We start from the raw sequence: 27,832 nt of genomic DNA, 5'->3' as shown, positions 1-27,832 counted from the left end.
TCCTTCTCCCCATAGCCATCACAGTGCCAAATAAGTCCTGGCTTACTTTGCTCTGCGAACAGAGGGGGGAATCATAAGATGGGCAGGATGTGGCGTGTGCTGGGTGGCGTTTACTTGATTGCACGATTCTGAAGAGTCACAGCCAAGTAATAAGGTCTGATACAGGCCCTCAGTCTCACCAAGTAAACGCCTCTTGTTGCATGTAGTTGGGGTATGCAGTATTGGGACCATTCCAATATAATTGCCATAAGTGCCAGGTCACCAGTCCTGCACAGATTGCCAGTAACTGTTGGACAAATGCTGGTTGTCAAAGTTGTCATGGTTGTCAGTATTTTCCATGCACATAAACAAAATAACTCACCAAAATCTAACTATCTCTGCACATGTTACATCTGCCCGCATTCCATTTGAGAAGGAATATGCCTTTGCGAGTGAACCAGAATAAGGGCCTTAATTTCCTTAGCATCAATAGGTGGGATAGGAGAAAACTTCCAGTTGGTAAATTTTACCTTAAACAGCCAACATACAGAACAAATAGACAGTGGCAGTCCCACTGGAAGATGTTCTCTCCCTCCAGGACGCCTTGCTGTGGCATAAGTTTGTACTGCGCATGCGCCAGTCCCGGCGCCTGCAATCATAGGACAGGCACCGGGGACAGGAAGAAAGTGGCAGCGGCGACTGTGACAGGCGGAGGGGGTGTCTGCGGCAAGAGGCAGCGCCCTTCCCTGAAAGAGGTAGGAGCCGCCACTGCAAATAGACAAAGTGCAGTAGAATTAGATTGCTTTAATAAATGCTTTATATCATTTATAGATTGCTTTAATAAATGATTGTCAAACATATACACTAAAGAGAAAAGCTCATTGAAGCATAGCTAATTGGAGCATACTTACATAGCTATAAAAAGATTTATTAACATGCCTTAAAGCTGCACTGCAGTGTAGTGTTCTATAGCCCTCTCAAACGTGCTAAATGAGCATTACCATATACTGTAACACCATTATGTTTTACTGACCCTTACTGATTGGGAACATTGCAGGCTACTTCAAATTTGTAAAACATTATAGATTATCAGATATTGACGCACATTAAATGTTTTTTTTTTTATTATTTTAAATGCCCTTGTGGACATACCCTGTAGCAAATTATCAGAAATCCTTACAAAATGCTTCTACCAGTGGCTACCTTTACTTGCCCTCACGGTGAGCGCTCAGACACGTGTTGAGAGATTGGTTGGAATTCTGATAGAGTTCAGTAATAGAAAACCTTGGAGTTTATATCAGTGGGCTCCTAGACTTCTGTGGAATCAAAGGCAGGGGATTTGCTTTATGTTTAGAAACAGATAGCAAGCTATACCGTAGGGAGTCTCCTTAAAACCTAGTTTTGCTATGGTGCATTTGGCTTTAAGATAAAATCCAGAACCTGGTCTAAGATAAGTGTAGACTGCAATTGAATATTAAAGTGAAACACTATTTTTGGTTTAGATAAAAAATGATCAAAGTTCATTACAATGCTGTGATACAGAATATATGATAAACAAATATATGCATTTATTGGTACTGTAGGGCAGCAATACTGTAGTTCATTACATCTGAACACTATTTCAGAAAACTGACATTTTCACTAACATTTTAGTTGACCAGAAATTTACATCTCTCTCTGTATGTATGCACGTACGTACGTACGTGCGTGTGTGTGTGTGTGTGTGTGTATGTATGTATAAATATATATATATATATATATATATATATATATAAAAGACAATATATATATATATATATATATATATATATATATATATATATATATATATATATATATATAGAGAGAGAGAGAGAATGTATAGAATGTATATCTCTTTATTAATTATTAGAGCACACCCAGTGGAGAGCTCATTAATATCTGAGCCACTAACCATAAAACCAATACTGACAATTATTCGTTATTGAAATAAGGAGAAACACTTATACAGATCAATTAAGGTATGATTTTTCCATACAAAAAGAAGAAAACTATGGGGGATTCTTGATTGAAGTTTCCTCTTCTCTTTCCTTCCTACTCTTTCCTCCATTTTCAATTTTTTCCAATTATTATTTTTATTCCATTAATTATAGGGAGTTTAAATATTAAAGTCTCCCCGATATATTTATATATATGTATTTTGAAATTTCTTTCCTTTAAAAATAAGAATATACTGTCAAAAGGACATTAAGAATTAAGAACTAAAAATAAACCATTAAGAAACCATCTGTTCCTTATCTGTATAAACAATCTGTAAAAAAGTAAATTGTGTGTATTATTATGTCTTTCCTTGTCTGAATTGCTTATCAATATGTTCTATTCATAGATAATTTTAAAGCACCCCTGATGAAGTCTCGTATGTGAGACGAAACGTGTCGGGATTTTGTTTACATCCACTATCTAAAAGAAAATCCTCTGTTAAGAAACAACTGTGTGAAATAATACTTCTTTTAAAAGTGATTTAAAAAAAAAAAAATGTTTTATATCTAAAATGTGTCTATGGATGTTTTGAGATAGGAAAGACAATTAACATTGGGCGCTACATAGCACTATTGTGGTGGTAATTGATTGTTGTAGCCTTACCAGTAGGGGGCTAAGTGCTATAAGCGACCATCCTGTGCCAATTAGAATTAGCGCAAATCTAGGAATTTTGTGTGTTGTATTGTGTGTTTTATCTCTCACAAAGATACTCATCTCTGCCAATATCATATAAACATTTCAAATTTATTTTGTCATCAGGATATATCCTTATTCTACAAATAACGACACGGACAACAACTGCATAAGTTTAAACGGTCATATATATTTAGTATATTGACCCTTATTTGTCAAAGGGATGGCAAAGAAAGCACTTGGCACCAGCTCCAGTCAAGGGTGCTAATCATGGTGGCGACTGAACGCCCCAATCCAGAACACCCCCTATAGTAGGGTACAGTGTCCAACTCCCCCCCCACCCCCCCGCGGAGGCAGGACTAAGGGGGCCATACCTCACAGCGACCACCTGACACCTCACCTGACCGCTGGTCAAGAGCACTGTCTCGCTGATTTTAATTAAAGTTATAGAAGACAAATTGGGTGATAGCCCGAAGCCCAGGTAGCACGAGAGATTGAAAGGGTATAGGGAGGGTGGGGTTCCAGACTCAAAGAGGAAGTCACTTTCCCCAGCTACCTGGTTAGCTAACACACCTGCCACTCGCTACCTGAGCTTTTCCTGAGTAATATGCCTTCTTCAATAACTTTATTTTAACAATCTCTAAATTCACAGGCTCTTACATGCACTTGATCCTATGCAGCCCTTGTTTTATCTTTGTTTATGTGCAGGATAAATACTGGCTGATTTATTTTTACACTGCAATTTAGATTTCAGTTTCAACACACCTCACCCAAATCAAACTCTCTCTGCACATGTTACATCTGCCCCACCTGCAGTGCACATGGTTTTGAACAGTAAAAAAGGAGTTTGCTTTTTCAAACCAACCAGAATAACCCCAATATTTGTTATCCTGCTGAAGTGGATTAGATCCCCAAAACATTTATGTTGATTACAATACGCATTTCTTGACCTACCTGGAAGTCTGTGAGTGCTGTATTTGTCCTGGTGTGTATGTATGCAGGCAGTGGCGTAACTGTAGCACTGCAGATGGCGGGGAGGCGCTAAGTGTGGGTGCCGGGGGTCTGCGGGCGCTATTGTTATGCCCCCCTGTGCCCCCCCTTCTGAGTGCAGCATTGTAGGGGATGTGGTACCCTGTACCTGAGCAGTGTGAAGTGACAGCGCTGCAGTGTCCGAGAACTGTAGCGCTGAGAGCTGTGGATGGACAGCAGTAGTCGAGTCCGCTGATTGGCTGAGAGTGAGTGCACTCTCAGCCAATCACTGAACAGCAGCCTATCTTTTGAATTTTCAAACTCTGCCACTGCAATGTCCGCTCTCAGCGCTTCAGTTCCAAGACACTGCAGCGCTGGAGCTTCAGACAGCACCCTTCAGTTCCCGCAGCCACCACACCCACAGCACCAGGTATGGGGTACCACTTTGCCTCCCCCTACTTGACAGGAGGGGGGGGGGGCGCATCATATGTTGTTATGCTACTGTATGCACAGTCCCTGAGAGAGGGCACCGCAGCAGCATCCAGTGGGGACCACCAAAGTGCCGGAGCAGTGTGCTTCTGCATAGCTCCTCCCACTCTTTTAGTATATATGACAATATCATCTGACTTGCTAAGAAGAATATAACGCCTCCCATTTTGAGGGAAAACCTTTGCATAAACTCATCCCACTCTAGCAATAAAAAGCAATATTACCGAAGTAAATCATTTACATTTTTTAAACAATAAGCACATTATAAACAGCAACATACTGTAGCATCAGCAAACATCTGGACAGCATCAACATTAACTTTTCCCCAGAACATCACTTGCAGTTAACCACATCGTGGGAGTCCACCCCCTTAACTATATAAAAAGCAGGGCAGTTTAAAAAGGGGAGCCCATCTCCATATACTGACTCACTGGGGCAGAGTACTACTGCAGTGGGCTTAGAGGAAAAAGAGTGGTAACAGGGGCACCGGTGTCTTACCCCACACTTTGGCACATGCAACTGGGTCTTCATTGCTGCCTAGGATGCTGAGCACTGCACTGGACTTCGCTTTTTGACCTGGGTCATACTCTGGTCCTCTGCTGGGGGTCTGTTTATTCACCTCTCCATGGCTCAGCAGGTGTCCTCTCGGTTTCAGCTCTCTCTTATCCCTCTTCCTAGGGATCATCAGCATGAGCTCCAGGCAGGCTATTTTTCATTATTGTCCCTTGTCTCCCAGTTCAGCTCCAGGTACTGCTGCTCAGGATAATGTCCATAGCCTCTGCTCAACTCTTCCATGCACTGTTTTTCCAAGACAACACTCCCCTCAGGAATCAGCCTTCACGGCTTCCCACTAGGCACTTTGACTACTCTTTTTATGGGTCCCCCAAGGGTTTAGGTACTTCCTTTTTACCTGTTTGTTCCCTGACTATTACTGACTCCAGGTCCCAGGTAACAGGCCACTCCCACTACACTTTGCCCTGTGACACAAGGACCCGATCCCCTGTGGATATTTTTCCCGCCTAAGGCAGTTGTTAGGCTGGGGTGTGCACAGTAACTTAAAGGCTGCTGTAAAATGGTGATCCCATTTTTTTTTCACAACTTCTGGGGAACAACATACTGTATGTGCAATTGGAGACCCAGATCTTGAACCTTAAAGTGTAGAAATAGCTGGAACAGCTCTATATAAGAAGAGCTATACTGATGAACAAGTAATACTTCATACCAGTGTGGTATGCAGGCGGATAGGGGGAATATGTAGCACAATTTGTTTATTAAAAATTGGTAAATCTCATTATTTGATTGGATAAAATGTTAAAGCATTCATATACAGTGCTTCATTATGGCAGATTTAATTCTGAGAATACTATTGTCCGCACTGTATTACAATTAGCAGCCTAAAATCAGCGTATCTGGGCATAAAAAATGTATGTTAAAGTCTAATTCATAGATTATGAGACTGTTTGCAGGCATCCTTAAAATCACCGTATAGCCTGCTCTGTGCTTCCTTTCATCAAAATGTCAATAAATACTGCTCAGGTAACCGAGACAACACAAGCAAAGGTTTAAAAAGACATCTATAATCAGAGAGAAGCAGACAGTGCTGGATCCACATGGATCATTTAGAAACACGGTCTTTCTTGCATGCAAATCAGTACTTTAGGAAACACCATTAAAATATGGAGAATCAATATCCTTGCACCAGAAGAAAAATGCTCAGAGACTTTTTTAATTTAAATTTGCTGAATCTGAATGTCATCTCCGACTAGGATATTATTCTGCCTTTAATTATACCAGAAAGTGACCTGTATGCGAATTGTAACACATTTAACACATCTATTGGTCAAATGCTACATTTTCCCAGTGAAGCAACAACGGGGGCACTTAATATGTTCTTTTAATTGCTTCAACGATGGAACGTGTGCAATAAAAGCCCTGCAAATGGTGTTAAAGTGCATTGATCAAAATCCACTATGTAAAATGTATTGAATGTTCATTTGTTGAAACAAAGTCACTTGTAACTGAAAAACGTGTTATTATTTTGTTGTATTTCTATTTTATTCTTAAGAAAACAAATGGAGAGAGTCAGTTGGAGAACTAAAATTATGATTATTGTTATTGTGAATAAATCCAGCATCTTTAGCAGCAGTACACTTCATGGGAAACATAACCAAACTTCTAAAGAAGACAAATTGTCCACAACAATCAGATTCTAGCTACAGTAGCAGTTCTCTAGTGCAGGCTATACAATAATAGCTTGAATATGATTGGTTTCTAATGAAAACTTTTCCATTTGAACTCTGCAGAAGGGTTGATACTGTAAATCTTAACTCAAGTGAGCTCAATATCAACACTTCAACTCTCCTATTTTACATCGACAATGCTGTTTTAGAGCCAGTCAGAGGCCCTAAAAAGCGCTAAAAATAGCAAAAATATTGCAATCCCCTGACAAATTGGACTGACAGGAAGCTGGGCTTTGGAGGGTGGTAACCTTTTATGGGAGTGTCAGGAAAAACGCAGATGTACCCACTCATTTTAAGGGAGGGTCTGTGACTTAAGCACTGGCCTCGATCCACCTGTCTCAGAGAGTTGTGGAATGGTCAGAGTTACTCACATTGCACAAACTGGGAAAATCATTTGGCGGTAAATGAATTACGTATGGATGTGTGACAGGATAGTGTATTGCTAAAATTTTCACATTTCTCTCGCAGATTTTCTGGGTGGTGGCTAACCACTCGGAGGCATCTGCGTATTTGTAGATCAGTGATCAACTCTGAATTAAGCCCTTAATGTTAAATCCAGCATAAAATCAAGCCCCCTTCTCATACAAATGCATTCTGTCTTTTAATTCCTAAATGTAATTGACACTGTACACAATATGCAGGGCCAGAGGTCACCCAGTTTGCTAAAAAAGACACCACCCCCTGCAACCAAAAAGTTGGTGAATCTTCGTGACCTAACTAATTTCCCATCATTATTGGGGCATGTTATGCATTTCCAAAGATGCTGGGCTTCCCCTAGAGACTGGTCTGGCAGCACCACTACATTTTGGCAGCACTCTATAATGTCATAGGTCCCTGATACTGAGGAGGAGCCAGCATTTAAGTATCATCCCTCATAGGGTGACACACCGGTATGTAGAGTAGAGATGTGCACCGGCCTCTTTTTCCGGTTCCGTTTTCTATAGCTTCCTCAGGGTTTGGATCTGTATTTGGTTTTGCTAAAACTACAATTGTTGATTTTGGATTTTATTAATTAAAAAAAAATCCATATAAACAGCTAAAATCACTGAATTACTGTCTATTTTTGGGAGAGTTTCCCCCTTTTTTTTAAAGCAGCAATCACACTGCAAAACCAGATTGATTTTGCCATGTAATTGATTGCTGCTTTAAAAAACATGGGAAAACTCTCCCAAAATCTCTCACTTTCCAAAACTCTCACCCTATTACATTTGGCCCTGATGTCTTTAAGTGCATTTTGGTGTATTCGGGGCCTATTTCTGGAGGTAGTGACATACTTTGGGGGAAATTTACTAAGGTGAATTCGCCTGAAATAGACATGTTTGTAGGCAGTCGTAAGGGAATACGACTGCCTGTAACTATTTTCCACATTTACTATTGCCGTTATATGCCTATTCATATTATTTTGACAGGCATAGTCATATTCCTATTTAGGAATATGAAGGTATATGCCATTAAAAGAATGTGAGAAGAAATCACCATTCGACTGTACCCAAAGCATGTCCCCTTGTCCAGTAGAATCCTAGTTACCTGTAGAAGGATAATATACTTTCCAGCTCCTATGACTTGGAGATCATCCTCTTCTTTCCATGTAGGCATCCATGTACTTGGCAAAATTAAAAAATGCTAGTGTGTACCCATACCCAGAACGATGTAATGTCTACTTTTGGTGCTACTGCCTCTGAAGTGCACTCTTGACCGCCTAGCGGCCAAGAGTGCACTTTGGGGGGAGAAGCACCGAATGTAAACCACATTCTTCCTAGCTGATTCTTTTAACAGCAGAATCCAATAGTTAAATCTATTTTTTACACAAATGGCATTAGCCCAGTGTCATTTATTGGAGTGACTGGCTGCCATTCTTGCCAGGTGACAATAGTTTTCAGACCATGGCCAACCAATCAGCATCGCCGGGCAAGGAAGGCAGCCAATCATAAGTGTGAGAGGTGCAAAGCTGTGTCCTACCTTATGTATTTGCTTAACAGGGGCTGCTGGGAGTCCCAGGCCGGTGTACGGCAGCCGCAGCACCCGGCTCCCAGGCATGCAGTCACCCGCAGGCGGTTCTGTACCGGACAGATGGCCCAGGATCAGCAAGTTCCTGCTCTCTGCCTGTGGAGCCAGTGTGGCCAAGCTAGGTACAGAGTCTGTGTCCACGTGTCTTTGCTGCTATGTGCTCTGGTAATCAAGAGTGGCACAGGCAGCAAGTGCAGGCAGGGCGGCAGCACTTGCTGCGGCTGCACCCGCAATAGGCCACTGGGAACCCGTCATTACTTTTTGGGAGGCGGGGACAGGCACCCGGTGTTTATAAGAGCAGTGAGCGCATGGAGTGGGAACCTCACATCCTGCAGCGCAGGGAGGGCTCAGGCCCTGGGAACGGACCCTTTGTGTACAATGCTGGGCAGGGGGCCTAACTTGGGGTGTGTATAAGGCTGAATCTGTTGTTATAACGCTGGCCAGGGGGGGGGGGGGGTGGAATATTGTAAGGCAGTCTGTCAATCACCCTGTGTGTATAATGCTGGGCGGCGGCTGTAACTCCACCCAGCGTTATACACACACATGACTTACAGATCTGGCTAAATATATAGAAGATTTACTTCCATTAACATAACTCCAACATGACCCATTCCAGAAGGGACAAAATGTTCTGCACCTGGAATTCTTTCTCAGTGGCAGTTGCAGAGGTGGTACTGCACCACTGTCCAAAATTCAAATAGGGAAGACTGTAGTGATTGGGGTGGCAGTTGGTGGGCCTCCCCTATCTGAATTTTGGACAGTGTTGCAGCCACCCAACTGCCAATGGCATGGAAGTCACGGAACAGAGCATTTTATCCCTCCTGGAATGGGTCATGTTGGCATTAATACCCACTCTAATCCACAGTCACATGCTGTCCCTGTTTCGGATATGGTGGGGGGACCAATTTTCTTTTGGGCACAGGGCAACAAAATGTCTAGTTAAGGCACTGCCTCCATGCCCTTCTTATATTTGGGGTGAGTCCAACAATGGACTTTCAGTCCATAGGCAGAGATGATTACACCAGAACCTACTTCCTGCTAAGGGTAGCAGTGAAATAGGTACCCATGTAAGTGGGTGGGGCAATTTTAGGTTCTTCTAGTGGAAAGGGGATTTATGAGGTTAGTGGCATACTAGGGCACATCAACTATAATCATATCCTGTATTACACATATGTCCATATGAATAAATATATATTTGTTACACTTATACAGTACTAGTATGAAAAATTCAGCAAGACAACCTGTGAAAATGATTGCTTGCAGCAGTTTATTAAGTCTGTGTTATCATTACTGGAATTTTAATAGTGACTTCATTCTATTTGCAGAACTACTATGGAGCTGCCAGGACTATCCTTTCTGATAACCCACTTGGCTTGACATGTGGGATGGTTTGTCCAACTTCCGACCTTTGTGTAGGTGGATGCAATTTATATGCAACGGAGGAAGGTCCAATTAATATTGGAGGACTACAGCAGTTTGCCACTGAGGTATGTAGTGATTGCTTATCATACAGTATTGTACACATGTAAACACTCAAAAGATTCATATATATATATATATATATATATATATATATATATATATATATATATATATATATATATATATATATATATGGGTGACTATCCTGGTCTCCGTTTGGTTCTTTCCGAGTGCCGCCGCATCCTATTATTATATATATATATATATATATATATATATATATATATATATATATATATATATATATATATATATATATATATATATATATATATATATTAGTTGTGGGCAACGATTAAAATTTTTAATAGCGATTAATCTCAGTAAATTTTTACGATTAACTGCGATTAATCGCATTTATATGCAAAAATTCAAGAACGTATTCAAAAAGTAGTGTATTGCGCACTTTTATTAAGAACTGCTATAGGAACAACAGTGCAATAACATTTGGCTTGCAAACACTTAGTAAAATGTGCTTTTTCACAGCAGTATTTACTTATAATGTAGCATTTAAAATAAATGAATAAAATAAATTAAAATAATTCTAATATTTCCTCCCAACATGACCCATACCTGGAGGGACAAACTACTCTACTCCTGGACTTTCCTCTTAATTTATGATTGCCATTACCTGTTTTGAACAGGTTAGATCTAGTTCACTCTCTCTGACAAAATCCTTCTTAGATGGACAAAACTATATGCACTGCAGGGGGCAGATGTAAAATGTGCAGTGCACATGGTTTTGTCCATCTAAGAAGGAATTTGTCAGAAAGAGTGAACTAGAATAAGGCCCTAAGACAGGTGCTTCACCACAGATGATAGTAATCATAAATTAAGAGGAAAGCCCAGGAATAGAGCATTCTGCCCCTAGAGGAAAGGGTCATGTTGGTAGGTATGCTTTAACATCCACATTAGCATGTAATATTTCTTTAGCATTAATGTAAAATAAATGGTAAATTTTAAATATAAAATCAAAGCTATTTGCTAGCTGTTTGCTAGCTTTTTAGAGAAACGTTACCCTCAGAGTCCAAAGTCCACAATCATAACGTAGCAGTATAAACAGTGTATGGGGCAGATGTATTAAGCCTGGAGAAGGGGATAAAGCATACCTCCCAACATGCCCCTCTCCAGGAGAAACAGAATGCTCTATTCGTGGACTTTCCTCTTGATTAATGATTGCCATCATCTGTTGTGGAACACCTTTCTTATCCATTATTAACCTGTTGAAAACAGGTGATGGCAATCATAAAATAAGAGGGAAGTCCAGAAACAGAGCATTCTATCCCTCCTGGAATGGGTCATGTTGGGAGGTATGGATTAAGAAGTGATAAAGCAGTGAAAAGTGCAAGGTGATAATGCACTGGTCAATAATTATGGATTTGACAAGAGCTGACTGTCTGGTACCTTATCACCCTGCACTTTTCACTGCTTTATCACTTCTTTATCCCTTCTTCACACTTAGTACATCTGCTCCTATGTACAGTAGCAAGTGTCCCTGTTAAAGTGAAGTGGTCGAGCACACCAAAAAAGAATACACAGATGGCATTTACTGTCCATTCCTCCAACTAGAGTACATACCTAAAAGATATCTGTCGAATCTATCTGTTGGGAACAAATATTTGTAAGGTATGAGAGCAAAGAACAATCATCAATCAACTATTTGCTCCCAAACATTGGAAAACAGACAAAAACAATTGTTTCGAGAAATGTGTTATATCAATACAACAGATGTAATGAATGATGAATGACCACTGTCTGTTTTCCAGTGTTTGGGAGGAAAAGGTTGATTGTTATATGCCCTCATACATTACCAGATTTTATTCCCACCAGACAGATTGGACAGATATCTTTTAGGTGTGTAACCTATTTAGCCCTCAGCACCAAGCCAGTTGCTAAGACACACCAGGTTATTTACATTTTCAGATGATAAACAAACTCTCTTCTTCTGCACAATATGACCAGCAAGAGAAAACAACCTTTCACAGGGTACTGATGTTGCAGGTGTGGCCAAGTACTTCTGTGCAATAGAGGCCAGCCTGCTGTGTGAGCCTGCATGTTTGGACCACCACTCTAACGGACAGGACTCTGTACTGATGGTGGGCTCCGCTCTGTATCGACGCACACTGTTCTCAACTGAATCTTCCTCTTGTTCAGAATCAGACTCTGATGAAGCAGCCAATAGGGCTAACTTTTTATTTGGTGGCTCTGTTGTTGCTTCCACCAGTTTCTCTGCAGCAAACCTCTGTTCCTTGAGTAAGTTGGTGACTGAGGCCCACACCTCAACCCTCTCAGGTCTGGGTATACACTTGAGGTCTTTGAATCTTGGATCCAATGCACTAGCAATCTTCAGATATGCAAGATTGGCATTTCCCTTGCGTGTCTCCAGGTCTGTTATGAATGTAGACTTAAATTTGACCACGTAGGCAGGGTCATCATCTGAGCTCGCCATGACCCGAGAAAGATGGCAAAAAGCAGGTAGAACCACAGAGCACGAAACATACTTTTCTCCTCCCAGAAGTTCCGTCACATACCTGCAACAGTAAAACAAAAATTCAAACCCATTTTGTTGGGTATGGGAGAATTCTGACAATTCTAGTGTATACTAACAGTGGCATCCCAGTACTCAGACAGTCCCCAGTAAATATACTAAACCGTCCTACCCTTAACCCTCCCTGCAGGATCTTCACCGATGGGATACCGAGAGCCAGCATCGTAACTACATCCCATTCATGCTACATCTTTTACAGACAGTACAGTGAGAAAATGAAATATATGATGTATGTAAAATATACCTGCAGGGCTCCAGCAGCGTTTCCAACCTCTGCAGTTTGTCCATTTCAGCTTTAGTTGGCATGGCAATCTTGGTGTTGTGTGTGGTGAGGACATCCCTCAGTGGCTGTTCATTTCTGCAGACGCTTTTTACCATGTCCAGAGTCGAATTCCATCTGGTTGGAATGTCTTGTATAAGCGACTCCTTCTTTTGTCCATGTTCAATTTGTTGTTTTTCTAATTCTGCAGCATTTGATGGACTGTGTTTAAAGTGGCCCACAACCTTTCTGCATTTGGCCAGGACATTGTCAAATGCACTGTTCTGTAAAGATACAGTAATAGAACGCTGGAGACTGTGTGCAGTGCAGGGGATGTGTTCAAAAGGCAGATGTCTTGCAGCGGCAATCAAATTTCTTGCGCTATCTGTGCTAAGTGTGCTGACTTTATCTGAAATGTCCCACTTCTGTGCAACATGAATAAAATGTTCTGCACATGTTTCAGCAAAATGTCTCTCTTCTGTTTTCATTACAGTCAGAGCATGTGAATGCAGCTCCCACTTTTCATTTATATAATGCACTGTAACTCCAAGGTAATTATGGTTACCTAGCGATGTCCAGTAGTCTCCAGTGAGAGCAACATGTGGTGCATGTTGTATCGCTGTCGCTTTTGTAGTCCTCTCCTTTTCATACAAGTCATGTATTCTTCTTGTGATGGTGCGTCTTGAGGGAGGCTCATATGTGCTGTCATTCGTTGCGATTCTAAGAATGTTCTTGAGACCGACATCTTCCACAATACTAATCGGCCTGCAGCTTGTAGCTATCCACTTCGCTAAGTTATTTGTTAGCTTTTCTTGCTTTTGTTTATCTATACTTCTCCCATATGTTGTATCCAACGTAGTCTGCCGAAGCCTCACTGCACTGTTTGTTTCGTTGGGTGATTTTCTGGAATCAACGCTGTGTATTGCATTTAAATGATACTTTAAACTCGAAGTACTCCGGTGATAAGACAATTCAACGTTGCAGTGTTTACAAACAACTTTGGTTTTATCAACTCTGCCGTCTGGAAGAGATTTAAAATGAAAATGTCCATGTAATATTTCTGTTCCTTTCTCCATTTAGTCATTTCTGTGAGGGGGGACAGAAAAAAAAGTAAGATAAGACCACTGTATCATATAGAAAAAAAAAAAGTAGACTTTACACCCCAGTTTTGCTGTGCCACTGATTATTGATTATTGTCTTGCGAGCAGGGCCTTCCTAATGTTTAACTGTCTGTAAATACCCAGTTTGTTCTATCACTATCTTCATTGTAAAGCACAAATGAATATGCTGTGCTATATAATATAAACTGTTAATAAATAAAGGGCTCTTAGTAAGCTGCCGCAGGCTACAACTTTCATTACCCCCTTTCCATACCTCAACCTCAGACGATCTCTTGTAGTCTTGCACGAAGCTCCCGTTGCTGCTGGTCAGTAGTTGGGTAATTGCGCGTCTTGCCGGACAGCCTGCGGTGATGTCACTCTGTCCGTTCTTTAGTACTGCCACTTTATCGTTCTACCCAAGTTTGCTGGAATGTTAAGGTAGGTATTGGACACTGACATGCAAACTTATAGAACTGTTTACAATTGTGTACTCACCCCATCCCCAGTGAAATACAGTACCCACCCTATTACCCCAGCCCTAGTGGCTTGTACCCCTCTGTTATGAGGCTGCAGTAGCATTCTCCCCTGATGTACCCCTCTAGTATGGCATCCACCCCTCTGTTATGGGGCTGCAGTAACATCCTCCCCTGATGTACCCCTCTGGTATGGCATCCACCCCTCTGTTATGGGGCTGCAGTAACATCCTCCCCTGATGTACCCCTCTGGTATGGCATCCACCCCTCTGTTATGTGGCTGCAGTAGCATCCTCCCCTGATGTACCCCTCTGGTATGGCATCCACCCCTCTGTTATGGGGCTGCAGTAACATCCTCCCCTGATGTACCCCTCTGGTATGGCATCCACCCCTCTGTTATGGGGCTGCAGTAACATCCTCACCTGATGTACCCCTCTGGTATGGCATCCACCCCTCTGTTATGGGGCTGCAGTAGCATCCTCCCCTGATGTACCCCTCTGGTATGGCATCCACCCCTCTGTTATGGGGCTGCAGTAGCATCCTCCCCTGATGTACCCCTCTGGTATGGCATCCACCCCTCTGTTATGGGGCTGCAGTAGCATCCTCCCCTGATGTACCCCTCTGGTATGGCATCCACCCCTCTGTTATGGGGCTGCAGTAACATCCTCCCCTGATGTACCCCTCTGGTATGGCATCCACCCCTCTGTTATGTGGCTGCAGTAGCATCCTCCCCTCATGTACCCCTCTGGCATGGCATCCTCCCCTCATGTTACCCCTCTGGTATGGGCCTGCAGTGACATCCTCCCCTCATGTAGACTACACAGCGTCCTTGCTCACATTCATAATGACCCCCTTTATACTAGTCACCTGGGGATCTTCTCCCTCCTCCTATCTGGCAGCCCCTCTGCTATTACATGCACGGGGACCTCTGCAGTGTTATCCTGGCGTCTTCCAAGTGCAGCAGCAGCACATGCATGTGGACCTCTGCACCGGTATCCTGGCGTCTTCCAAGTGTGGCAGCACATGCAAGGGGATGTCAGCAGTGGTATCCTGGCATCTTCTAAATGCTGCAGCACACTCGCGGGGACCACGGCAGACACGTCCTGGTGTCCTCCAAGTGCCGATGCGCACGCGCGCGGACCTCGGCTGCTGTGTCTTGGCGCGAAAATCTGGCGTCCTCCTAGTGCCAATGCGCATGCGCGCGGACCTCGGCTGCTGTTTTGGCGCGAAAATGCGCTGTTCTTCCGGCTTCCGGGTCTGAGATCAGCCGGATCACGTGACGTACGAGTTAACGCGTTAATGAAATTATCGGCGTTAACATGTTTTTTCGTTAACGCGATAATAACGCGTTAATCTGCCCACCACTAATATATATATATATATATATATATATATATATATTCTCATATATACTGTGCACAATCAAGTAAAATAAAGAAATCTACCATTATAATAAAGAAAAACATAGATGTTCTGTATACGCTTTTGCTGAATACAAATTATTAGTATTTTAAACAAACTAAAACTACTATTCTAAACCACGTGAGCAATGTTTTATTCAGCAGCAGTTTCAATGCCAATACAGTATTTTACCAATTTGCAGGGTAATATGCCTCTGAACGGCACTGTGCTATCATTTTTTATAGATAATACTTTACTTTATATGCTACAGAAGCAAAATTGGAAGCTCTCAAGACCTTTAATACATGCAACTATACATAGCCTTTAAATTATTTGTGAAGCAAAAAGCACGATTATTTTTTTATGCTAAACACAGAGCTGGTTACTTTTTTGTTCACTGGTCTGGGAGACGCTGAAGAGAAAATCCATGTGGTTAGTGCAGAGGTCATTGTGACATGACTGATGTCTTCATGACCTAGTACCCTACACCATGATGCAGTGATTCACAGCACTTTGCTATGGGACATGATGGACTTGCTGTGAACAGAAAGTGGGCTGGATGCAGGAGAGTTATTTGTATTTTGCCAGACCACGAGAATCCACAATATTTGGACCCCTGGTGTTCTGTTACATTAGGCAAGTATGACTACTCATGCACTGAAATGACATAAAGCAGAAGAATATACTGCTTACATAAAGTGAAAAGTGTGTAAGTGGTGGTATAGAAAAATGTATGAGACTGGAATTTGTTAATCTTCCAGTGGAGGTAATGTAGTAAGAGAAGTGATAGTACGACTTACCGACGTATACCAGCCCACTCCAACAACTGCTTTCCATGATAAGAATGACTGTTAGTACCCTCAGACATTGTTGGACTAGTTAAAAGTGTGATTATAGAGATGCACTTTGAACAACAAGAATGAACTGTATATATTGTATAACACAGCATTACTGTGATGCTCTATGAATATAATATACTAGTAAGCCCGCTCAAAGCAAATGCTTAGAAAACTAGTCTGCTCCCTTGTGATTGCCTCTGTGTTTGTTTATGTGTGAGAGAGGAAGATATGTATTTCCACTCGTTGCCAACAGATGGCAGTGCTTTGGAGACACACAAACGGGCACTAGACATATATATATATATATATACATATATATATATATATATATATATATAGATTCTGTGGAAGACCGCACTCGCACGGGGTGTGTAATAGTAGCAGCGGGCGGGGTGCCTAAAGGGAGTTCATTTCAAGTATGAACACCTTAGTACAATCCAAGGGTTTCTCCGGGGAGAAAATAGGCACTCTCCTAAGTAAAGTCATAAACTTGTTGTAATCCAAGTATTTTGATTTATTAGTCATCCAATAAGTTGGTACAATATATTGTGCTCAATGATACTCCGACGTTTCGGTCCAATATAGGCGGACCTTTATCATGTCACCATGGTGTCCTCCTGCAGTAGGAGGTTTTCCAACATACTTCATGTTGCCCCATCGATGATTATGTGTACTTTGCTGACTCATGCTCCTTGATAAAGGTCCGCCTATATTGGACCGAAACGTCGGAATATCATTGAGCACAATATATTGTACCAACTTATTGGATGACTAATAAATCAAAATACTTGGATTACAACAAGTTTATGACTTAATTTAGGAGAGTGCCTATTTTCTCCCCGGAGAAACCCTTGGATTATATATATATATATATATATATATATATATATATGCACTATAAATACACTTGGAGCTGACGTACTAGCCACGCCCTCTGGCTTACGTCGCTCCCTCTGCTGCCTTCCATACGTGTCCCCTGGCCGGTGTTCCTTGTCTCCCGTCCAGCAATCCAGCTTGGCGAGGCTGTCTGAGAGAAGCCTGTGGGTCAATCAATGGTACGTGTGAGCAGTCTTGCCAGTGGCTAAAATTATATGTCAAACCGTGTGACACTCAGCCCACAGAGTACTTTGATGGGGTACGAGGCTTTATCTTTGTATACCGTGGATTGTTTATGCATTCCCCAATAAACTCCTTTTAATGCACTATGAAGCTCTCTTTTCCCTCCATGTTCTACTAGATTGTTACCTCTGTGGGTTCCAGAAGATTCTCCTCCTGAGAATTGGAAAAGATTGATTGCGGGTCAAAATATTGGACTCTGGTGCTTTATCCGTTTGTGGCTACACAAAAGATTTCCCCAGCTGGACTGTGGGGCTATTTGAAAAAGCTTTGAATTCGGGCGCTGATAATTGTAATTTTTGTACACACACATATATATATATATATATATATATATATATATATATATATATATATATATATATATATATATATATATATATATATATATATATATAAAGAGCACTTACCCCCTTCCCTTGCAGGTGAGGATTGAACCGGCACACGGATGTAGAAGTGAAAAAAGCGTTTAATGTACAGGCATGATATGCACAGACAGTCAGCTGTAACCTAACAGCCGTTTCAACCACTTCCTAGTGGTTTTCATCAGAGGTGTAGTCACATTACAGTGTGCTGTTTAAATAGCACAAAATTGCGCCCAAATTGCTCCAGATAGAGGCCAGTCAGACCTCCTGTGACGTCAGGTAGCGTCACTAACAGTGAATGACAGCGGGGCTGGAAGCTGGGGGAGTGGCAAGCTAGTGAGTCATCAGGGTTCTCCCGGAGCGTCAGCGCTGGGCTGGCCCAGGGAGTTCCCTGTGTAATGCTGGTAGACTACAATGCAGGAGACTGCGGGGTACAGCAGCGAGGCTGCTACATACACGCACACTAAGTGAAGAAGTGTGCTGGGGTGACAAGGTGCGCGCGAGCGGCTGGCTAGAAGAGACAGTTGCTAGGACGCAAGCGGCTGGCTGTAAGTGTCAGCCGCTGAGACGAACGGAGGGGTGAGGAGGGGGGTGTGTGTACAAGGAGGTCTGGTTGCCCTGGTAACCTAACAGCAATGTTGGACGGGCACGATACATGCAAACAAGCGGGGGAAATCATGGACAGTAGTATATAAACGGGGAATGCATTCAAATCAGTATGCACCAGATGGTAGAAACATGTCAACTTAGTGCGCTGTCGACTAGCGCCATATGTACTCAGCATAATAAAATACCATAGCATATAGAGTGGACGTGTCAACAGTTAGTGTTGTCGACTTTTGCTACTGAAAGGATGCAGGAGCAAATTAATACATGCTGTGTCATATTGAAATGCAAGCGACTGATCAGAAATCTGTGTGAGCCTCCAGTCCACCCGGTCGACATAGAGCCATGTCGATCCCGGGAAATATAGGACAATGCTGGCTATAGTACATGGGTGATGCAGCTGGCAACATGGCCATATCACTAATGTAAACGGGAACATTTATCAGATTCTACAGTGCCTATCAGTCGACACTAACAAGTGTCTACACAATCTAGAGACCACTCTATGTATGGGGTTGTCTATGACATAGGTCCACAAGTCGGTGTCCTACAGACATCAAGTTAAAGTACACGGCGGTGTTAAAGGAGTACATGAACAATATGTTATGCTCGGCGGCGTATGGTGCAGAATTTGGTCCCTGGACACACGGAGGTGTCAGGGGTATATGCAAATTAAATACATGAAACATACGGTACGCTCGGCGGCGTATAGTGCAGGTCCCTGGACACACGGAGGTGTCAGGGGTATATGCAAATTAAATACATGAAACATACGGTACGCTCGGCGGCGTATAGTGCAAACTGAAGTCCCTGGACACTTGGAGGTGTCAGGGGTATATGCATATTAAGGTCCCTGGACACACTAAGGTATCAGGGGTATATGTCAGAAAGCCCATAAAGAGGGCATGGTTGGTACTGTATCTCATAAGAACACACCCATTTTAAAATCCTCATTAAGACCCTGCGGGGCCAGACTCTTCAGCCTGAAAATCCAAGAGAGTTCTCTCTGTAGAAGGAGTCTCTCCCTATCGCCCCCATATTTCAGAGGTGGAACATGGTCCAAGATGGTGCATTTTAAATCAATCATGTTATGTTTCTGTTCCAAGAAGTGTCTTGCGACAGGCAAGTTCTTGAGGTCACTTTGGGTAGTTCTGGGGTTGATGCTTTTTTTGATCGAGGATCTATGCTGATTAAATCTTTCCTTGAAGGTGCAAGTTGTCTTTCCAACATAGACCTTGCGGCACGGACATTGTAAAGCATATATAATGAATCTGCTGTTGCAGTCGAGGTGGTATTTTATGTTAAATTTCTCATCATTCAGCGGGTTATTAAATACTGGGCCAACTAGCAGGTATTGGCAGTTCACACAGCCTCCACATTTGAATGTGCCCTTTTTGCATTTAAGCCATGTCTGTCTTGAGCCGATTGAAGGGTTAGGCCTGGTTTTGACCAGAAGGTCCCTAAGGTTGGGGCCCCTGCGGTAAGCAAATCTGGGAGGTACCTTAATCTCTTTGGAGAGCACCGGGTCACTGGTGAGCAGATGCCAGTGCTCATTCACCTTGTTTCTAATGTGTTTAGACGCAACGGTGTAGGTACTGACAAAGTTGAGTCTATTGTCACTTTCATCACTGGAGATTGCTTTAGGTTGGAGGAGGTCATCCCTTTTAAGTATCATCGCTCTCTGGACCGCAATGCCCACTTCATTTTTATCATATCCTCTATCAAGGAATTTGTCCTTCATTGTATTTATAGCCGTCAAATGTGGAGGCTGTGTGAACTGCCAATACCTGCTAGTTGGCCCAGTATTTAATAACCCGCTGAATGATGAGAAATTTAACATAAAATACCACCTCGACTGCAACAGCAGATTCATTATATATGCTTTACAATGTCCGTGCCGCAAGGTCTATGTTGGAAAGACAACTTGCACCTTCAAGGAAAGATTAAATCAGCATAGATCCTCGATCAAAAAAAGCATCAACCCCAGAACTACCCAAAGTGACCTCAAGAACTTGCCTGTCGCAAGACACTTCTTGGAACAGAAACATAACATGATTGATTTAAAATGCACCATCTTGGACCATGTTCCACCTCTGAAATATGGGGGCGATAGGGAGAGACTCCTTCTACAGAGAGAACTCTCTTGGATTTTCAGGCTGAAGAGTCTGGCCCCGCAGGGTCTTAATGAGGATTTTAAAATGGGTGTGTTCTTATGAGATACCAACCATGCCCTCTTTATGGGCTTTCTGACATATACCCCTGATACCTTAGTGTGTCCAGGGACCTTAATATGCATATACCCCTGACACCTCCAAGTGTCCAGGGACTTCAGTTTGCACTATACGCCGCCGAGCGTACCGTATGTTTCATGTATTTAATTTGCATATACCCCTGACACCTCCGTGTGTCCAGGGACCTGCACTATACGCCGCCGAGCGTACCGTATGTTTCATGTATTTAATTTGCATATACCCCTGACACCTCCGTGTGTCCAGGGACCAAATTCTGCACCATACGCCGCCGAGCGTAACATATTGTTCATGTACTCCTTTAACACCGCCGTGTACTTTAACTTGATGTCTGTAGGACACCGACTTGTGGACCTATGTCATAGACAACCTCATACATAGAGTGGTCTCTAGATTGTGTAGACACTTGCAAGTGTCGACTGATAGGCACTGTAGAATCTGATAAATGTTCCCGTTTACATTAGTGATATGGCCATGTTGCCAGCTGCATCACCCATGTACTATAGCCAGCATTGTCCTATATTTCCCGGGATCGACATGGCTCTATGTCGACCGGGTGGACTGGAGGCTCACACAGATTTCTGATCAGTCGCTTGCATTTCAATATGACACAGCATGTATTAATTTGCTCCTGCATCCTTTCAGTAGCAAAAGTCGACAACACTAACTGTTGACACGTCCACTCTATATGCTATGGTATTTTATTATGCTGAGTACATATGGCGCTAGTCGACAGCACACTAAGTTGACATGTTTCTACCATCTGGTGCATACTGATTTGAATGCATTCCCCGTTTATATACTACTGTCCATGATTTCCCCCGCTTGTTTGCATGTATCGTGCCCGTCCAACATTGCTGTTAGGTTACCAGGGCAACCAGACCTCCTTGTACACACACCCCCCTCCTCACCCCTCCGTTCGTCTCAGCGGCTGACACTTACAGCCAGCCGCTTGCGTCCTAGCAACTGTCTCTTCTAGCCAGCCGCTCGCGCGCACCTTGTCACCCCAGCACACTTCTTCACTTAGTGTGCGTGTATGTAGCAGCCTCGCTGCTGTACCCCGCAGTCTCCTGCATTGTAGTCTACCAGCATTACACAGGGAACTCCCTGGGCCAGCCCAGCGCTGACGCTCCGGGAGAACCCTGATGACTCACTAGCTTGCCACTCCCCCAGCTTCCAGCCCCGCTGTCATTCACTGTTAGTGACGCTACCTGACGTCACAGGAGGTCTGACTGGCCTCTATCTGGAGCAATTTGGGCGCAATTTTGTGCTATTTAAACAGCACACTGTAATGTGACTACACCTCTGATGAAAACCACTAGGAAGTGGTTGAAACGGCTGTTAGGTTACAGCTGACTGTCTGTGCATATCATGCCTGTACATTAAACGCTTTTTTCACTTCTACATCCGTGTGCCGGTTCAATCCTCACCTGCAAGGGAAGGGGGTAAGTGCTCTTTATTATCCATTTAAGCTCCTGGCACCGGAGGACTGTATAACGCTTGTTGAGTGCCATCCTGCAAAACCACTTTATATATATATATATATATATATATATATATATATATATATTTATTTAATGAACCTGGCATATCTGCCAGGTCATGCCCTGTTCTACCCAACCCTTTCATTTCCATACACTACTCTGCATCCCTTTCTGTCCCACAGACCACCCTCTTTGCCTGAACCACTATCCTGCTGCAACTCCTCTCTCTTTGCTGCTGTACCACTGACTTCTCCTGCTGGGTCAGATGTATCAGGCTTCAGAAAGTGATAAAATGGAAAGTGATAAACAGCCAGCCAATCAGCTTCTACCTGTCATATTACAGGCAGGGTTTGAAAAAAATGACAGGTTGGAGCTGTTTGGCTGGCGCTTTATCACTCTCCATTTGATCACTTTTTGATGCTAGATACATCTGTCCCTTAACCTGCTTAGCCCAATCATCTGTCATCCTTTCCCACCCTGACTGACCTCAGATGCTTACAATATTCCCAAGGTCTTTGGGCCTCAGCCTCCTTGGCTAGGGTCTGTCTTGTTTCCCTAAAACATGCATATTGGTGACCAGATTGGCCTTATAGAAATATTATATACAAATACAACACTGCAAAACAACCATAGATGTGGCTCTATAACATGGTATACTAGTTAAGTCTGTGCCACCAAATGAATAATCTTTTAAAGGGTTAATACTTCTCTGCTTAAATTCATCAAATTTTATCTTGTACTGAAGTAACTGTAATCAAGGTTTCCTGACATTTGAAAAGATCCTTTGAATGTAGAAAAAATGTTACGCCAATTAAAAATATAATGATATGCTAAAAATGCATGTTGTAATTTATAATTAAGTGTTTGTTGTAAAATGTTGTTATAAGTGCATACAGGGTTAGAATAATAACATATTTTAGTGCAGTAAAATATTCTTCTTTAATATCACCATTTTTGTCTTGTATCCTTTGCTAATCAACAACCTTTCTAATATATTCTGAATTAAACAGTACATTTCCTTGCAGGGGCTGGCTGGCAACTTTTAGCCTGGGGGGCAAGTCCAGAGCACCGGCCCATAAGTAACAGTGTATCGTTAAATGGAGGTTTTTCGTATATGTATTAATAAAAAAACAAAACAATAATAGGACACCGCAGGCTGCTCCCCTGTATAATATCAGGAGCCCCACAGGATGCTCCCCCTGGCTAGTTATGCCAGAACCAGTGGCATTACTAGCCAATTTGGTACCCTGTGGCAGAAAGGAAATTGGTGCGTGCCCCATCACCATACCAAAAATAGGAGAGTGCGCGGCAAAATGTAGGAGCGATACTTCATGGGGAAGAGGCGTGGCCCTATAAAAGTACTAATAACATCGTAATGCCCATAACACATTATACCACACACAGTAATGCCCATTATGTATTATGCCACACAGCGTAATGCCCCTTACACAATATGCCGCACACCATAATGCCCATATGATATTACGACACACATTATGCTCCACGCAATGCCCCGAGTACACCTCCATATGACTACATAATGGCCCAGGGTTACCGACAGTAGTAGCGCTGTATATATATATATATATATATATATATATATATATATATATATATATCGCACACAGTTACCGACAGTAGCAGCGCAACTTATATTGTACATAACGTCCACATCAGTTGCCGACAGTAGTAGTATCACAACTTATACATAATGCCCACACCAGTTTCTGACAGTAGTAGCACTCCTTATACGTAACACCCACACCAGTTGCCGACAATAGTAGTGTTGCCTATACATAACAACCGCACCAGTTTCTGACAGTAGTAGTGCTGCTTATACGTAACACCCACACTGACACCAGACGCAACAGCAGTAGTGCTGCCTATACATATGCCCCCACCAGTTGCCGACACTAGTAACGCTGCCTGTACATATGTCCACAACAGTTGCCGACACTAGTAGCACTGATTATACATATGCCCCCACCAGTTGCCGACACTAGTAACGCTGCCTGTACATATGTCCACAACAGTTGCCTACACTAGTAGCACTGATTATACATATGCCCACACCAGTTGCCGACACTAGTAAAGCTGCCTGTACATATGCCCACACCAGTTGACGACACTAGTAGCGCTGATTATACATATGCCCACACCAGTTGCCGACGCTAGTAGCGCTGCCTGTACATATACCCACACCAGTTGACGACGCTAGTAGCGCTGCTTGTACATATGTCCACACCAGTTGCCGACACTAGTAGCGCTGATTATACATATGTCCACACCAATTGCCGACACTAGTAGCGCTGCCTGTACATATGCCCACACCAGTTGCCGACACTAGTAGCGCTGCCTGTACATATGCCCACACCAGTTGCCGACACTAGTAGCGCTGCTTATACAAATGCCCACACCAGTTGCCGACACTAGTAGCGCTGCTTGTACAAATGCCCACACCAGTTGCCGACACTAGTAGCGCTGCTTGTACAAATGCCCACACCAGTTGCCGACACTAGTAGCGCTGATTATACATATGCCCACACCAGTTGCCGACACTAGTAGCGCTGATTATACATATGCCCACACCAGTTGCCGACACTAGTAGTGCTGATTATACATATGCCACACCAGTTGCCGACGCTAGTAGCGCTGCATGTACATATGCCCACACCAGTTGCCGACACTAGTAGCGCTGCTTGTACACATGCCCACACCAGTTGCCGACACTAGTAGCGCTGATTATACATATGCCCACACCAGTTGCCGACACTAGTAACGCTGCCTGTACATATGTCCACACCAGTTGCCGACACTAGTAGCGCTGCTTGTACACATGCCCACACCAATTGCAGACACAAGTAGCGCTGATTATACATATGCCCACAGCAGTTGCCGACACTAGTAGCGCTGCTTGTACACATGCCCACACCAGTTGCCGACACTAGTATCACTGCTTGTACACATGCCCACACCAGTTAAAGTACACTCACATTTTACTTAACTGGTTCAGGGCACTTCAGGCTGGCAGCCCATCATCTCCTTCACAGTCGTGTAGCTCCGCCCCCTCCGGACGTTAGCCCCGCCCCTTTTTCGATCCCTACACAGGCCAGGGACGCTGCCCAGGAGCAGGGAGGGATCCTCTGTGCTGTCCACGCTGCTGCCTGTATGCAGTGTGTGATACAGGCGCAGCAGCTGCTGGCAGCCACAGAGGTCTGAGCTCCTCAGAGAGTGCACAGCCACTCTCTGTAGCGGCCTCCTGCACTAGACGTCCTCAGTGCAGGAGGCCGGCGGCCATGTTTCCGAAGACCAGTCGGAGACTGGTTAGCCGTGGCTGCAGCAGCAGCCTCAGAAATAAACAGGCGGCCCGCACACAATAGATTGAGCGGCCCGGGGGGCACATGGCACCCTGCCCCCCGGCCCAGCCCGCCCCTGTTTCCTTGTAGCTTATCACAATTACGTGTGTGCACATGTACTGTACACATATTTATGTTTGTGTATTTTCATATCTGTACATTCTTAGATTGTATTTGTCATTGTATTTTTCAATGTGTGTGTGTGTGTTTGTTTCTCTTTCTCTCTCTCTCTCTCTCTCTCTCTCTCTCTCTCTCTCTCTCTCTCTGTATGTATTTAAATATTTATACTACTTTGGACAGAAACAGCAGGTAACCCTTTACCTAAAAAAACACCACATATTTACTAAAATATCCTTAATAATATTTATTGAAATCTGTAAGTAAAGAAATATACAACTGTAATCAGCATTAAAAAAAGGAAAATACATCAATTTTATTAATCAACACAAACTGGCACAATTTAGTGGCGACAGAAAAGGGTGAAGGCAGCTCAATATGCTAATTAAATCAAATTAAAGACTCTACAATAATAGTAGTCTTAGGAAGCATCAAAAGGGGTGTTATCAAACATTCCAATCTGGTACATAGCTTTCCGCAAGCTCCCTAAATGAGGTCCAGTAAGATGGAGTTGCTGGCCTCCAGACTAAAGACTAAAGGTGGCCATACACACGCAGATTTATCTTCAGATCTGGCTGGTTGGAACAAAAACATGGTTATGGATGTGAGCAAATGACAGTTGACCATTTGCTTGGAAATGCTGGAAAACTGACAAACAGTCACTGATCCATAACCATGTTTTTGTTCCAACCAGCCAGATCTGAAGATAAATCTTACTAGTGTATGGGCACCTTAACAGTTGAATTGCCACTAGCAAAATAGAGTGTACCTGCTTTGCACCAAATGGCCTCATTTGCCAGGCTACTCCACCACAGCAAGGCTGGCAATATGAGCCACCACCCTACAACTAAAACTACCACAAATATATACCCCCAAAATATCCAGAAATTGAAAGAAAGAACCCACAATAAGAGAGATGTAGCTGCGGTCAACTTGACCTCATGTGACCAGTAAAGATGCACATCAAAAAACATAATCCACAATAACCTGCTACTCCACGTTACTGCACCAGAAAACGGCCCACCTTATGGTTTATCTTACACTGGGCTACATTGATGGAAGTGTCGCTATATGTGCCCCTATATCACAATACGAGAACCACTGCCAAGTTACTGTTCGATAAATCAACAAGACCATTAGCTAAATTAAGTCCCAGACAACAGCACCCCATAAAAATACATCTACTTTCCCAAATTATTAGTTCCCTTAATGTACAATAAGAACATTAGGAACATTAAGAACCTCATAATATTTAGTAGAGATGTGCAGACTCGGATTCCAGAGACCCGAGACCCCACGAACGTCATCATTCCGAGCAGCGCTCGGAGATTCCTGCCTGACTCGGTCCGTCCGCGTGATTAGAACGTCATCTCCCAGCGCCGGATTTCGCGAGGCTTTATATAGCGGCTGCTGCGCCTGCCATCTTCACTCCAGCCTAGTAATGGGTTGGGAGAGGGTGTGTTGGTGCTGCTGCTGGGGCTTAAACTTGAGCTTGAGCTTGACCTTGAATGCAATATTTTTTATTCGCTGGGGCTGTCTCTCAGTACTGCTGTGTAGTCTAACTGTGTACTTGTAGTACTACTGTCTCCTCTGTGCGGTCTACCTCTGGTGTGCTGTGCTGTAATTATTTTATTCGCTGGGGCTGTCTCCCTCAGTGCTGCTGTGTACTCTGTTCTCCTCTCTGCTTAGGGTGGGCTCTCCCTAGCAAGGAGGACAGTCTAACTGTGTACTTGTAGTACTACTGTCTCCTCTGTGCTGGGGCCTACCTCTGGTGCTGTGCTGTAATATATATTATATGAATAATTAATTATATTATATATATAGTCGACTGGTGCTGCCTGCACTGAATCTGCCAGTATTATTTAGTTACTCAGTCCACTGTTGCCACTGGCAGTGCTACTGCCTACCTAGTGTACCTACCTAGTACATACTAGGCTGCTATATCTAATTTAATAAAAAAATAATACTTGTGCTGTGTGGGACTGTAAAAAATAATTCCATGCTGCTGGTGCACTGACATGTGCCACTGAGTGCCACTGCCACGTAGTACCTAATAATAAAATGAATTATTCTAAATTCTGCTGGTGCACATACTAGTATT

At 43.1% G+C, this 27,832-nt stretch overlaps 2 protein-coding genes across 2 annotated transcripts in view; one reads left to right on the top strand and one right to left on the bottom strand.

The window, feature by feature from the left end:
- DPYD (dihydropyrimidine dehydrogenase) overlaps window positions 1-27,832 on the top strand; it is a 1,077,189-nt gene that overhangs the window by 305,169 nt on the left and 744,188 nt on the right. The window contains exon 5 of the mRNA XM_083157059.1: window positions 9,662-9,823. Coding sequence (XP_083013185.1) covers window positions 9,662-9,823 — 162 coding nt within the window. The remainder of the gene's footprint in view (window positions 1-9,661; window positions 9,824-27,832) is intronic.
- On the bottom strand, window positions 11,336-13,701 carry LOC146026899 (E3 SUMO-protein ligase ZBED1-like). The gene is made up of 2 exons (XM_083157949.1): window positions 12,611-13,701; window positions 11,336-12,349 (listed from the first exon to the last, which is right to left on the bottom strand). Exons 1-2 carry the CDS (start codon window positions 13,699-13,701, stop codon window positions 11,686-11,688), a joined length of 1,755 nt encoding a protein of 584 aa, XP_083014075.1. The 3' UTR covers window positions 11,336-11,685.

The sequence above is a fragment of the Crinia signifera genome, chromosome 8 (assembly GCF_055691185.1).
Source record: "Crinia signifera chromosome 8, ASM5569118v1, whole genome shotgun sequence".
NCBI lineage: Eukaryota > Metazoa > Chordata > Amphibia > Anura > Myobatrachidae > Crinia > Crinia signifera.
Note: the sequence above shows the minus strand (reverse complement) of the source record. Positions and strands in the feature narration are given on the sequence as shown.

Coding starts and splice junctions, on each gene's coding strand:
- LOC146026899 (XM_083157949.1), bottom strand. CDS start 13,701: ATGGAGAAAGGAACAGAAATATTACATGGACATTTTCATTTTAAATCT. Junction 12,350..12,610: donor ACGCTGCTGGAGCCCTGCAG/GTATATTTTACA, acceptor TTACTGTTGCAG/GTATGTGACGGAACTTCTGG.